The sequence below is a fragment of the Scardinius erythrophthalmus genome (assembly GCF_964197995.2).
Source record: "Scardinius erythrophthalmus genome assembly, chromosome: 2".
Lineage (NCBI taxonomy): Eukaryota > Metazoa > Chordata > Actinopteri > Cypriniformes > Leuciscidae > Scardinius > Scardinius erythrophthalmus.
Genome location: NC_138222.1, coordinates 38,853,315 through 38,869,393, shown reverse-complemented (window position 1 = coordinate 38,869,393; position 16,079 = coordinate 38,853,315). Strand labels below are relative to the sequence as shown.

Below are 16,079 nucleotides of genomic sequence, written 5' to 3'. Positions count from 1 at the left end.
GGGGGAGAGAGAACAAAGCAAGGGAAAAATAAATTAATGCTCTTCTCATTTTGCTCTGATCTTAATTTGTTCCTGCAATTGTTTGCCCTCCACAATAAGATAAGAAAGCCCTTTTCCCCTCTTATTCCGACTCTTCTGGTTGTGTAACATCTGAAGGAATCACTTTGTTTTAAACAGACAAAAGCTTGCTGTTGGATGCGCCATTGAATCAGGGCCTTGAGGCTGTTGTGAAGACTTTTTCTGGCTGTTCTGGTTGATGTTTGTGTGTGCGTGCGCATGGTGTGTGTGTGTGTGTGTGTGTGTGTATGCATGATTTGTCTGGTTATAGAGGGCCCTCTGTGCTGGCCCTCCAGCTGCTAACCCATAATTCCTCATTTTGCTCTTCCATTGTTCCTACCTGTCAGTGTGTTTGTGTCTCAGAAGAAAAGATAGGATGCCTGCCATTTCAACAATTTGCCATCATGTTTGATTTAGAGGGGTACAGATAGAATAAAGGATCAGAATAAAGAAAAGAGCTCCATTTAGAAAGGAAGCTGTAGAATACTACATGGATATACTGTAGAATAAACAACACCACTATCCCATTATATTTTCACATGTAAAATAAAGAAAATGACCTGAATATGTATGTAGCGTCAGTTTTAACATGTATTACTTTTTAAATAATCAGACCTTTGTGTGTGGGGGTTGTTTTGCAGTGCTATACAAGCTGCTTTGTGTTCACCTGCTGTAATAAACTGTGATCTTTCACCAGCCTGTGTGGGCATTTCAGATTATTAAGATGACTGTGTGACTTCCCTGCTTTTCAAATGCAAAGTTGCCACACCTAGCTGCCCCACTGATGTACAGTACGATGCGAGGTGCATTAGCAACTGGGTTACTTTCCAGTTACATGAGGGGTGAACTAATCAATGAACCGTTTTAGTACTGCTTTGCAAGATAGAAGAAATATTTCAGATAACATTAATGTACAGGCCTGTCAGTATTTCCTATGGCTGTTTGATTCCAGAATATTTGGAATTGGTTTGCTAAAATATTTTATTACATGAAAATGCAACACAAAAACTTGTAAAACACTTGTAAGACACAAATTGAATGATTTTGTTGAATGAATGATTCAATGATTTATCAGACTGCCCCGAATAAAGTCGACTCCCCAAACCCAACTCAGAATCAAAGAATTGTTCATTTTGGATTAATCTCCCATCCCCACTATGTTGTGCATAAAACAAAATTAATTGCTATATTGTGACTGAAGAATACAACTACAGTGAATTAGCGAGAGGTGCAACTGAAATGACTAATCTATTCTCGTTTCTTTTGCAGTTTGGGAATAACAACAACTACATGAACATGGCTGATGCCAATGGAGCCCTGCTAGCAGGAGATGTGAGTACATTGTTGCAGATAACCTTTACATTTCTATGGATGGTAAACCATTGTTAGTTCATGCCCAGCAGTTGTATTCTGGAATCACTAAACAGTAATTTCCATGTCTAACCATTTATTGTTTCAAAACAAAGTCAATTCATTTAGCATGCTTGCCTCTCTCCACGTTCAAATGAAGTGATTAATTTCAGCGGCAGGTGTACAGCTGCTGCATTTACATAAAACATGATTAGCTCTCTACATGCCTTCCTGAACTGCTTTGGGATTTTCCACACCCCAAACCCTTAAAGCTTAGAGCTTGTTACGCCAGCAGCTACGTGTTAATACACATATGTTATAATCTGACTGAATGATTCCTCCAGTGGAGCTGATATGTTTACCAGCGTTAACAGTGCAAACAGCTCAGTGCTGACCAGAGGTTGAGGAGCACAGGGGGCACTGAGTGTTGAGATGGGATTAGGGTCACTTTTGCAGGGGGATATTCCACGTTTTCACATCCTGCTGGTATGCTCGAGGTGACGGCTAAAGGAGCATGCATGTAAACACCTGTCCCCATGATCATTTAAAGATACTATCAAGCTAGAAAAGGAAAGAAAAGTGGCACCTCTCACACACCTCTCTTTCTCCATAATTTTTTATCCTCTGTCAGTGAGTCTGACAATATACTGCAAATCACAGGTTGTGTATCTCAGGCTGGCCCTACTATCTGTGTGTGATTCAGGTGCTTTACAGTACGTGTTGTCACTCACTGTTACACTCACTGTTGCCACTGCCTGATTTCCATCAAATTTCCAATGCAAATCTCCTTCTCACAATCTCAACGGCATCAATAGACTCATGCTGGCTAAGCAAAGATAATGCCGGTGAACATGAAGTACGTTTGTTGCACATTTGTTGGTAACGATGGGTTTGCGTGGGCTTCTCGCTTCATTTTCATTTTAAGTTCAGGTGGTCACAGGCAGTTGTACCCACATTTGATGGAGTCGGTTGCAATCTCCATAAATTCTTCTGATAAAAGTGTTCCTTTGCTGAGGCCAAGCTCCAAGTTGGCACTTGCAGTGGAAGTAGGGCTGTCGAGTGTTGACGGAAAATTTCCCCTAGTTGAAATTTTTCCTAAGAAATAATGTTTCCTTCTTCACACTGCAGCTGGTATTATGACACATGACACAATGAAATTAGAAGCATTAATATTTAAATTCCTCTTTCCCATACCTGAAATATGTGTAGGGGGGTGGAAGGAGGATATTGTTTCTTGTAACTCAAGCTGAAGAGAAATTAAAGGGACTTTACCCTAGTGAGTGCTGTAATTTCACAGTGTGATGGGTTTTCCATGAGCTTTAGCTCTTTCATTAATCTGCTTAATATGTCATCTTTAGGCGAGAGAGAGAGAGAGACCAGGAGAGAGGGGCTAAATATCTCTGAGCCTGACACTCTGCACTTTGTATACAGACCTGAATATACTGTATATAACATTAGTTTTAATGTAAATCAGGTCTATATACACATCATCCTGTTATATTTTTAAATAGACCTTTGATGATAAATACTATAAATTTAACCGAATATTTTTTGAGTAAATAATGGCAGCTATGTGGTTGCCAGAAATTCACTGTGTAAAAAAAAAAAAAGTGACAGTGTTAGATATTACGGGATGGAATAACTTCACAACTTAGAATTGTATATGTCATTAAGTGATAGAATGTTAATGTGCCAATCTACTTGAACTACCAAAATCTGCTTTCTGCATTAATATGATAATACAGGTGGGGACAGGCCTGTCCATAAAACACTTTATCTACTTCAAAATTACATGTTTAATTCAGGATTACATCAATCTGTTTCTTTGCTATTTTTTATTTTTGTGTGTGTGTGTGTGTGTGTGTGTGTGTGTGTGTGTGTGTGTGTGTGTGTGTGTGTGTGTGTGTGTGTGTGTGTGTGTGTGTGTGTGTGTGTGTGTGTGTGTGTGTGTGTGTGTGTGTGTGTGTGTGTGTGTGTGTGTGTGTGTGTGTGTGTGTGTGTGTGTGTGTGTGTGTGTGTGTGTGTGTGTGTGTGTGTGTGTGTGTGTGTGTGTGTGTGTGTGTGTGTGTGTGTGTGAAATTTACCAGCATTTTTTGAGTGAAAATTGTTAAACTTAAAACATTCAATAAACATGATAAATAACAGAAAATATAACACAAAATACCCTAATGGACATTACTGATTACATAAATGAGAAAACAAACATGTGATGCGTCACGTAGGGTCTTCTGGGAATGTCATTTTACTGTTTTTCTTTGTGAATTACAAATTGGCAGTATTTACAGCAAAATTGCATAGTTTCCACATTACATAGTTAGATAACTTACAGTTAACAATTAACAAGTTTTACTGTATTTTCCTGTAAAAATTCATCAATAATTAATCAATAATTCATAAACATTGATCAAGAAATAAAAAATAATATTTCATACATGATAATATATGTAAACCACATTATCTTGAGCATTGTAATGCTACATGATATGGAAACCATATATCACAGTGCTTGATAAGGTGACCTCTTCCTTCCTGCTGTTGAACCGAAACTGATACGGCCATATTCAATTCCACTTAGTAATATCACTTATCACACACAATCTCATTACGCACACATGTAATCACTACTGTATATGTAGAAATGGATTTGGAATGGCTGCTATTGGACTCTGAGAGTCTTTACCACTGTCATCTGAGGAGAGCTTTTCTCTCTGCTGAGTTGATATTAGGAGCTTTGCTCTATCGATCCTTCTAACCATCATGCTCAGTAATTGTGATTCACTGCCTTTTAACAACTGCTGCTTATGTCTCTGCTGAATCAGTTAACTAAATCTACAAAGTGAAAGGGGTTATTGCTTCATAATCGATGCTATTGTTTTACCTTGGCTATCTGACTTTAGCGTATTAGGGTTGATGGATGGGGCCTATGATAACTTTAGTTAATTCTACAATAAGTAAATCCACTAGCCTAATTACTCTTCAACAGCGATGACATAGAAATATGCAATATTCTATAGATGGCTGCACACTTGTTTCTCTGACGCATAAAGTCTATAGAAGCACACAGCTGAAACAGTGCTGGAAGATCATCACTCATAAACCAGGATCTTATTACTAGCTGTTTATTCTATGTACTTTTAAGATTTTGCTATTTTGTTTACACATGTAGGTAGTTCATATGTTCATTAAAATCACTTGTTTTTGGAGGGCTTTTTGGGCCCTTTGCACCATTAATTATGTTTAGAAATAAACAGCTAGCCTACCTAATCCATCGCACAGTTTGAAGACATTAATGCATATAGAGTACGTAACTACGGTGTGCTCTCTCTCTTTTTTTTTTTTTCTCGTGTGTCTTCTGCACGTTTTGCACATGAGCCGCACACACCTTAAAACTACGCACTCCACTGATGACCTTGCTTAATCGACCATCAATAAGTTTTATTGATTAAATTATTATCGACAATTAATCAATAGTTGATTAATCATTAGCGGTCCTAATATACACATTCCAAACTCAGACCTCTCTGGCTGTTTTCACACCGAGTTTGTTTCAGCTGTCTCTTCAACGGTTTGCATAACTTTAATGTGATTGGTTCAAATGAAAGCAAAACTCCTATATAATATTTTAAAATACATAAATAACCTTACAGGTTAGTATATTCAAAGGAAATAATGGCAAGCAAAGGAGATGATCTGCTTAATTTATGTCTGTGCAGATTAAATAATAATAAACAAATTATTAGACTCTCAAAGGTCATCATTCAGCTTTCTGCACAAATGAAGGCTTGAGGGTTGGACCTCATTGCAATGCCAGGTAAAGTGAGGAAATTATAGCAGAAATATTACTCTATTGTGTTCTGTGAACGGATGATGTATGTATAACCTGAGGCTGTCTGTAAATTAAAATCAATCCTGAATAATCTCATGATGTTTTTGTAATAAACATGATTAATTTATCACAATTGGGTTTGCAGAAATTTGCCTCCAAACATATATTCATATAAAGTGTAGTGTGTGTTCTGTTTTACTGGAATCATATTCTATTTTAAGCTATAAACTATAAGATCATGTTTTATTATCAAGCCTAAAGATCAATATTTGTTTTTATTGTTTTATTGAACAAGGACACTGAGTTTGGTGTGTTGAAAAACTGCACCTTTTAAGTGGACCAACAAGTGAACCGAATGAAAATGAACCTGCTGGTACTTGCATTTACACTGAAATTCAAAGTAATGACATCTATTTTTAGTCAACTTAGGGTTAAGTGTTTTTTTTTGTTTTTTTTTTATGAGATGTTTAGTTCACTTTAGTGAGAAATTAGTTTGTTTGATTGACATTTTCTCATATAAGTGTCATGCAAGTCAAACCGATCCAAGATCACTTATGTAAAAAATAACTGTGAACACACTTAAAAACAGCACTTTCTGAAGATTTACACAAATTGAACACTGACCTGATCTTTCAACACACAAACACACACACACACACACACACACACACACACACACACACACACACACACACACACACACACACACACACACACACAAACACAAAAATACACTCTCCAGTGACCTACCACCTAACCCCGCAACACCAGCCTTACACTGACAGCTGACAGCTTCTGTACGTCAGACATAATACAACCACATCTCAATTCTCATTTACACACTATACACAGTCACACACACACCACCTCACTGTCTCTGAGAGCAGATGTTAATTTAATCTCTGCCTTCTCTCTCTCTTGTCTCATTGTGTTCAGTCAGGTATTCGGTGTTTTGTTTTGTTATTTGTAAAGGTCAGTGTCATTTTAGTTATGCTCTGATGTGAAAAAGATGAAAAAGGGACTATATGTACCTCACATTTGATCTTTGAATGTCGTATCAGATCTTACAGCACAGCTGTGTGTTGTTGGGACATTTAGGTCGGGCCTCTCTCTCTCTCTCTCTCTCTCTCTCTCTCTCTCTCTCTCTCTCTCTCTCTCTCTCTCTCTCTCTCTCTCTCTCTCTCTCTCTCTCTCTCTCTCTCTCTCTCTCTCTCTCTCTCTCTCTCTCTCTCTCCTTCTCACGCTTTCTTTTTCTCTGCGGTATTGTACTGTGAAAACATGCTGGCACTGCAGGTCTTATTCATAGATAAAGGTCATGAAGTAAAGTAAATGAAAAGAGCACCACTCGATTCCTCTCTCTGTGTTCTCTGCTTTGCTATCATTCATTCCCTTCCATTTTATCAATCTTGTATTTTTTTTTTTTATTTAGTTCCTCTCTCTTCCTCTATTTTACTTCCCTGTTGGCCCTTAAATTCAGTGTCCGTGATGTCCTGTGATCACTGCCATGTGCATGATATTCGAAGCGTTCTTCTCTCATGACACAATTTTTATTATTTATGCCTCAACGCCGCTGTTTTGATTAACACACTGTTAACTGCTGCAATGCCACAGGGAGGGAAAATGAGTTTGTAGCTTGTGTGTTAATGGAGAATGGGAAACAGAGCTGTGCTGGCCACTAATGGCTTTAGTTGGAGGTAATGTGAACATGTGTTAGGCACTGCAAGCCCCTGGCTCTCTCTATGACAAAACACACCACTGCCTTTACAAGATCTGCTGCTCACAGCTTTGGAAAAAATGCTGCAAGTTAAATGCTGGAATGGAGCCACATAAAAAATTAAAATAAGAGGGAGAGGTGACGGAAAAAGAGCTGATTATTAGCCTTACCCCCTTCGACTGGATCTCAACATACAGGCATTGAATGAGCTTTGAGTCTCTCTCTCTCTCTCTCTCTCTCTCTCTCTCTCTCTCTCTCTCTCTCTCTCTCTCTCTCTCTCTCTCTCTCTCTCTCTCTCTCTCTCTCTCTCTCTCTCTCTCTCTCTCTCTCTCTCTCTCTCTCTCTCTCTCTCTCTCTCTCTCTCTCTCTCAATATATATATATATAATATATATATATATATATATACTGTATATATATATGTGTGTGTGTGTGTGTGTGTGTGTGTGTGTGTGTGTGTGTGTGTGTGTGTGTGTGTGTGTGTGTGTGTGTGCGTGCAGGGCTGGGGGGATGGTGGTCCGGTTTTACCTACACTGTGAGGACCAAATGTCCTTGTGAGGACGCCTGAAAGTACCTACATTGTGACCAGCCAACGGCCTATAAGGAAAAGGGCTTAGTAAATGTAATAAAATAATGTCTAAATTAAAATCTAAAATACAAAAAGGTTTTTGTAAGGGTTTAGTTTAGGTGTAGGGGATTAAAAATATCATTAGCTCAATGTAAAAAAAAATTGAAGTTCTTGGAAAGACTCACTGTAGTGTGTGGGACTTTCACTAAAATGAGAAACGTTTCTATAATCAAAAAAAAATAAATACTGTTGGTATATTTCCTGTGCACATAATGCGTTTACAAAAGAGAAGTAAAAAACTGGAAAGAAAAAGGTTGAGAATGAGGAAGTAAGAACATGAAAGACAAGATATAAAGTGACAGCAGGAAGAAAGACAAACAGCTTCTGAGGATGAATGATGTGTTGACATGATGTTGATATGTTTTTTCGAGGTAGTGAAGGAACTCATTGAGAGTATTAAAGTGAAGATGGAGAACAAGATTGAACATGAAACTAGAGGTTCTGAATACAAACAGAGAGAGAGAGAGAGAGAGAGAGAGAGAGAGAGAGAGAGAGAGAGAGAGAGAGAGAGAGAGAGAGAGAAAGACAGGAATGGAGGTCATTGAATTCCTAGATGAGGAGGAGCCAGAGCAGGTAGTCAACATAAGCAAATTAAGTGTGACGATAATGTAATTCACAGGCAGAGGGATTTGGTCGTTTGATGAACAGAATTGTTGGTGCAACTGAGAAGAACAAAATGTGACACTTCTGGACAGCTAAAATAATCTGTGTGAATATTCTCTAAACCCATCACTCCCTGCACTCCCTTTCTCCTCCAGCCAACATCATCCAGCTCGGATTAAGCGGCTTTAATTTTGTCCTCCTGCTAGTGTGATGATAGCACAATATTGCATTTCAGAGTCAGACATCTTGTTTTTCAAACCCTGTTTAATGGAAAATGTAATGGTTTGAGTCTGAATGAACATTTTCTTGTACAAGTATCAAATAGGTGTTCTTATCTCTTCTTATCTGGTCAACATATTTCACAGCTCTGAGATTAAATGTTTTCATCTTATAAGAAATCAGTAGGTTTTGCTTAATTGAATTACAGTGGTTTTTCTTTTTAACATTTAACATTCTTATTAAGAATTTGTGTGATTTCAGGATTTCAACTGTGTCCAAATTTTGTGCAAAAATAATTCCTTTGTCTTTTCCTTAGACATTTCATACTCCGAGTCTTGGTGACGAAGAGTTTGAAATACCCCCCATCACCCCTCCGCCTGAGACCGAGCCTGGTATGGGCCTCCAGGAGGTGGACTCACCTTTCCCCAGGCTACCTGACCACCCCAACTCTCAGCGGGGGTCATTCACCCCGCAGTTCCCACCCCAGAGCCTGGAGCTGCCTTCGATCACCATCTCCAGAAACATGATGGAGCAGGAAGGACAAATCAACAATGGACATCCAGGGGTACGTGTCTGGTTATTTACTTGGGCATCTTAAAAATCCTATTGTTTACAGATGTTGAAGGCAGTTGTTATACAAAGGCAATGAATTCCACAAAATAAATTTCCACATCATCTTTCACTGGCAGTTACATTTAGATTTTAGCTTCACCTGTATTTAGGTGCAGATTTAAATCCAGGTAGTTTTCCTCCTCTAAATGCAAATAAGTTTGCCAAAGGTGTTATGCGCAAAACAAATCAAGGTGCCTGATGTTACGTGTCAGTGTTTTACAACTAGTTTGTAGACAAAGCCTTAAAGGGATAGCTCACCCATAAATAAAAATTCTGTCATCATTTCATGTCATTTTCTATGGAATGTAAAAGATAATATCCTGGCCACTCTTTTCATTTTAATGAAAATGAATGAGGTCTGGTTCTCTCAAGCTCCAACATGGAGGAAAAAAACACACACACATACACCATAAAAATATCATTTTGAACAAGTGTTCTCTCTATGACTCATGTGCTTTAAATTCCAAAGCTCTTCCTAGGCTTTGAAGGAACAGACTAAATTTAAGTCATTATTTACTGACAATCTTGACATCCCCTCTTGTTCTCTTTGGTAAGTTCATTGATGAGTTCATCATCGGTTCTCAGATTCATATCACTGTCTCTGTGATCTGGTAGTAATGGTTAACAGCTCACTGGATTAGAAAATTATCATTAATTAACTTCAGTTTTGGTTTGTTCATCACACAAAGCTATTGTATGGCTTCAGAAGACTTTGAATACAGTGCACGAGTTTTGTGTTACTTTAATTGTAATTTTTTTACCTTTGGAAGCTCCTTTTTTTTAGATTGAAAGCTCCTATACTCATTTATTATAACTTTGTGGAAAAGTGCGACCAGTGTATTCCTTAAAATACATTTTTTTGTGCTCCATGGAAGAAAAAATGTCATACATACTTAGAATGACATGAGGAGTAGAAAATTATGACTGAACGCTTATTTTTGAAAAGACAGCAGACTTTCTAACAGACAGTAGATGCAATAAAATTGGTCTGCTTGGCTGAATATATTTATACTTTGACCTTGTGTCACGGTGATGACTAACTTGTATGGTAAAATAAAGGTGTGTGCAAGAATTTGTTTCATAATATCATGTTTTATGGTCAAGCTTTTATAGCTGTTAATTCAGGTAGAGAAATGGGTCCTAAATGCCATAGACATGGATTCACCAATAAGGGAAACATTGAAAATGCCATGGCTAGACTAGATATATTAAAAGTGCTAAAATAGAAATGAAATCACTATCAGAGAAATTTGAATACGTAAAAGGACAAAAAAGTGACATTTAGCCAGCAAATAATGTGTGGCAGGCTTTTTATTTATTTTTTAATTCTGTATAGGTCCTCACTCTCCATAAACATACAGTGGTATATGTATACGTGGGATAATATATCTTTATTTACATTCCAATATAGATAGGCACCATCAAATTTTACTGCTCCTTTCTTGGCCATCCATGCTGCTGGCAAGTAAAATAATTGCAGCTTTTAAAATATCTGTGCTGCATAAGTGACTGCCGGAAGGCTTTTTGCCTAAAGAATTTTCATTTCATGGTCAGTTAAGCTCGTATGCATCTGAAAAAAAAAAAAAAAAAAAAAACCGGAACCTTGACACAATTACAACACGGCCTGTTCTCACTGCGCTGTGAAGGGATTAGATTTGATTCTCCAACATTATTCCTCTTTAGCAGCTCTTTCTGTGGACAGTGGTTCTGATTGTGTCGGGACTATATTAGCGGGTTTGGGGGAGAATGAGGGCACTCTGCTCTGTGCCTGGTGGCATTGTGACCGTCCCTCCGGTTCTTCTCTATCGCTCATCACTCATTGTCCTCCTCAAAGACTCTGTCTCTCTCCTCTTAATGGAATTGATCTCAGTTTGTCCTCCTCTCTGGGACTGGTACAGACAGTGCCGTGCCTTTGACTCCATGCCTCACATTTATAAAGTAAGGGCACATTTAGACTCAGTAAGGGCTAGCAGAAGTTAGCACTGTAGCCTCTAACGTTGTCCTTCAGTCATTTTGATGTGTTTCAGAATTCTGCTCTAATGTAGGAAGGCTGACCAATAAGTACAACTTGGGGTACAATTTATGTAATATTTAAAACAGATGGGCAGCAAGGGAATAAAAGAAGAATGTATGTCAGGAGAATTTACACATTACCTCAAAAATCCATTCCAACTCCGCTAAAGAGCAACTTATATGCCCTTTGTGTTTCTACACTGAAGCCAAGTATTCCTCTAATTCTTTCCCTCTAATGCTCCACGTATGTCAGGCGAAATTAGCCGCAGATGCTGCTGGCCGAACCCAACTCTGCAAAATCCATTTCTCAGCTGTGAAGAAGTCTGGCAGGATTCAGAATGTGAAGTCATTAATTATTTAATCTCTTCTCCTAACAAGCTCCTGCATCTCGTTTGAGTCTCATTGGAATCTGGGTTCTGACTGGATCTCAGAGTTGACAGAAACTGATGAAGAAGCAAATTATTTGATCATCTATTTAGACTAAGTTCAGAGGAGATGTTCTTGGAGGTTGTGCAGAGCAGGTTTAGCATTCCCATTTTGTTCTTGGAAGTCATCTTTTTTAAACACTGGCAGAAACAGTTAATATGACATTCTTTTGCTATGCATACATTTGATACATTGCAATAAAATGCATTGTTCTGTGCATTAGTGTTTTGTAAAGACTGTAAATGAATGTATGATTATATGTATGTAATGTATGAATATAAGTAAATATTTAACAGTGAATCAAAAAATATAATTATGGTCTATTGAATTGGCAGTGCATTTGAATAAGCAGGTGTAAGATTCAGAGCACTCAACAATGGTAGAGCTTTAAAACATGATCCCTCACAAACCGACGAGGATCTGACTGCTGTGTCTGTGAATAAAATGGAAAATATGACCAGTGTTGCAGAAACTATATTTTTCTTCTCCTCCAACAGCAAACACACAGACACACACGCTCACACTTTCCTCTCTCCCCCACTCTTTCTCTTTGCACTTTTCTGTTATCTTATCTCCAAGCTGAGTAGTTGTGACATCAGTTGTACATCAATCTCTGAAAGTGGATTTTTTTTTTTCTTCCCCTTCACCTTCATGTTGTTCTTTTTTTTTCTTTTTCTTCTTCTTTTTTCTGTCAGACAGCCATTGTGACATATTGGGCCAGTAAGAAATGAAAGATATTCATGCAGGCATGCAATACTTGTAATGAAGTCTTAGCCTGACCTTCTGTGTGATTGATTCTGTAATTTAGTTTTCTCAGCCAGTACTTGAAATGAAATGAAATCATGTTGAACAAGTTTTAAATACCCATAGTGCAACGGGAGAGATGGAGGGAGGGAAGAGGAAAGGAAAGGAAAAGAGATGAGAGAGAAGAGAGGAAGGCTGTAGACTACTCTTTTTTTTTTTTGGAACATTGGAGGCATTGGAACAATGTTTTGGACCATTTTTTTAGAGGGGGCAATTCGTACAGGGTGTATTGAGCATGAACAGTAGTTGAGCTGTATGAAACGAGAGAATGTGTGTTTGTTTTCAGAGAAGAGAGTAAGTAGGTGGAGGAGAAATACGAGTAGAAAACAATTTATCTTCACGCTACCATGGTCTCTGCAAGCATTCAAAATTCCATTTTCTTATTTTTTTTTCTCGAGGAGCCAGTAATGCAGGTGCCCATAAATGGTTGAAAAATAAAGCAGCATGTTGGTAAAGGTTCCAGTGCAGCTGTGAATATGTGCTGGGGGCTGATAAACTATTCATAATAGAACTGACCTTTTCACACTGGCCAAACTTGTAAGATTCATCCTTATAATTACCATATAGATGATTTTACTCCTTTTTCTGTTATGGAACATTTCCAAGAGCTCCACAGAAAGATTGAATGAAAATTGAACTTGTTAACATTCTTTTCAGCATGGAACAGCTCATACCAAGCTGCTTTTAATAAACTCTCCAATTCCTTTCCCACCCCCCACAGAATCCCGAGGCCAGTATCTTAAAGAGCAGACCCGATACTCTTAGCCATTGACACGGCATCTTCAGATTCTTATCCCGATCGTCTGAAAGCAGTATTGGTTATTTTATGGTTATGAACACATGCTGGAAAAATATTTGATATTTTCTTGATTTTCTTGTTTAGTTGCGGTTTCTGCTTTTGATGAAAGGGGTGAGGATACGATTGGAGGCAGAACCAAACGGTCATCCATCAAACGTCTCAGTGTGTTGGACAAGAGGCTCGTTGTATGGTCTAGCTGTTTGGTCAGCATCTCTTTTTGGCACCTTTTAATGTCGGAATCTTTTGTGCCTGCTGTAAAGTGTGTTGGGGGATAAAGATACGAGGAGGAAAAAGGTTATTTTTTGCTGGAATACAGTCAGCCGAGATGGGCTGATTGCTGGAATAATAGCAACATTTGCACAAGCACACGCAAACACACAGAGGAGAGGATAGGGCACATCTGGCCTCTTTTCTCTTCAGATAAGAAGTTATTTACAGATTTATGAAGACTATCAAAAGCATCTGTGTAGATGTGAGCTGTGTGTCAGCAGACAATGTTCCAATCAAAATGCAAATGGAGGGTGTGCAGCAGGGACATAAATAAAAAGATTGGATACTGACTCACTCATTTTACCAGCTAAACCACTCTGACAGCAGAAATCACATTTCTTTCATTGCCTACAAAGGCTGCTATTAGCGAAAGCTGACTGCTGTTTGTGCGAGTTTAGTTTGAATGGTCCATCCATCGTTCTTTCTTTTCCATGTACCGATTATACGCATAAATATCTATTTTACACAAAATCATCTCGTGTTTTTCATTTTCATCAGATAATGTTGTCAAATCATTAAATGCTTCAAGATAAATCGCAGCCTTTTTTCAGAATTCACATCTGTTCTGCTTTGTGCTACCGGATCAAAGTGCTCCTGGAACTAAAGACCAGTTCTGATAGTTTCTTAGACCTCATTCACCAACATAGAGTAAAATCAAATGAGTAAGTGGGCATATGGTTGTCTGACGAATGTTGCCTGTTCAAATCATTGATCATGTCGATGTATTCACATGGGGGAGAAAGCCAGAACACAGAGACTTTGATAAATATGAGCCCTCAAATGCTGCCTTACATCTCTGTGATTTTCTCCGCTCTTTACATTACTGACACATAGAGAAGGCTGTAGTGATTTCAGGGCATCGGAGGCTGTTAGAGTGAAAGTGTTAGACACAGATGGTCATGACTAATGAACACAGTAGACAGGTCTGACACAAAGACTGCTGCTGGCTCTGCATTCTAGCGATGAAACTAATGCAAATATTGTTTTGTTGAGGGTGTAATTGTGTCATTTATTCAATGATTATTTAGTTGTTGTTGTTTTTTTTTTTGTTTTTTTTTACCAATCTCTTTTACTTGATACTACTTTTGCAGTATGTTTCTTTAAAAAACAACAATACAACAGTGCATATTTTCCAGGATATGATGTTGAAAACAGCTATTGTTTTGTAGATTGTTTTTTTGATAAGGCACAGATTTGATATAAAGCTGTGTGTGCCCAGGGAATTAATACAAAGAGAATGTAATCTGTGTGTGAGGGAAGGTGTTAGAATAGTGTACTAAGGGAGAGGGTTCAGCAGGACTGGCCAATAAGGCCAGGTGCACTGCTTTATGATGTGTTGACACATACAGATATTGAGTTTGAGTCTCTGAATACCAGATGGAGAGAAAGGAAAAGGAGTTGATGTAGAATGAAAAAATGAACAAAGGAGATCAAATGAACTCATGGTTTTCTCAAGCTGTTTGAGTTGATTTTGCTCTGTAATCTGGTTGCTTTTGGAGACTGTCAAATGCTATAATTTTACCCTCTGTTCGGTCAAACGCATCAGGCTCCTGCATACCCTACCCTGTTTTGGTCAATAACTGACAAATGGCCAATTTGTCTAAAGCTTTTATTATTCACAATCTGCAATTTTTCACAATATTGTGATATATTATTACAATTTAAAATAACTTGTCTTTAAGTATAATGTATCATTCAGTGTCACATGATCATTCAGAAATCATTCTAATATGCTGCTTTGGTGCTCAAGAAACATTTCTTATTTTTATCAGTGTTGAAAATAGTGCTTCTTAATATTTTTGTGCAAACTGTGATACGTTTTCTTTACGATTCTCTGATGAATATAAAGTTCAATAGAACAGCATTTATTTAAAATACAAATCTTTTGTAGCAATATTTTGTAACAATAACTTTTGATCAAATTAATGCATCCTTGCTGAATAAAATATAAAGTTCTGTCAAATAAAAAAAAATTGATACCAAATATCTAAAAATGTTTTTGTTGTCTGTTTGCTCTGCAGACTATTGGTCAAAGCCACCTCCGTCAGTACCCTCCAAACCCCACCATGGTGATGCGCTCCATCATTAGCATGCACAACCCCAATGGCATGATGTCACAAAACCAGCTTACCACCATCAACCAGTCCCAGATCAACACTCAGCTGGGGCTTAATATGACTGGATCAAACATTGCTCACACGTCCCCGTCCCCACCCGCCAGCAAATCGGCCACACCCTCTCCATCCAGCTCTATTAACGAAGACGATCCAGAGGAAGGAAACAGGGTGAGTGCCATTAAATCCATGCAATGTTTTATGCAGTGTTTTCACCATAACGTTTAAATCAACATCCAAATAGCGAGATTTTATAATAAGTTGCCCTCTCTCTGTCAGGTGACTGGTGAAAAACGTCCCGCCCCTGACACAGGTAAGAAGCCGAAGACGCCCAAGAAAAAGAAAAAGAAGGATCCTAATGAGCCCCAGAAGCCAGTGTCTGCATATGCCCTGTTCTTCAGAGACACCCAGGCGGCCATTAAAGGCCAGAACCCTAACGCCACGTTTGGAGAGGTGTCCAAGATAGTAGCTTCTATGTGGGATGGACTGGGAGAGGAGCAGAAACAGGTATCAAACTGTTGTCCTGCATAATAACCTCGTGATGTGCTGTAAATCGAGCCGTCTGCCTGTCTTTTTTCTTGAGCTAGAATAACAAATGTTCTTAATTTCTACTCAAATTTTTGCACAGAATGATTCATGTCAGGT

At 38.3% G+C, this 16,079-nt stretch overlaps 1 protein-coding gene across 2 annotated transcripts in view; it reads left to right on the top strand.

Moving 5' to 3' along the window:
- tox3 (TOX high mobility group box family member 3) overlaps window positions 1-16,079 on the top strand; it is a 51,285-nt gene that overhangs the window by 31,482 nt on the left and 3,724 nt on the right. For both annotated transcript variants that reach the window (XM_081358931.1, XM_081358930.1), the window contains exons 2-5: window positions 1,327-1,389; window positions 8,713-8,961; window positions 15,342-15,605; window positions 15,714-15,941. In XM_081358931.1, the coding sequence (XP_081215057.1) occupies window positions 1,327-1,389; window positions 8,713-8,961; window positions 15,342-15,605; window positions 15,714-15,941 (804 nt within the window). The remainder of the gene's footprint in view (window positions 1-1,326; window positions 1,390-8,712; window positions 8,962-15,341; window positions 15,606-15,713; window positions 15,942-16,079) is intronic.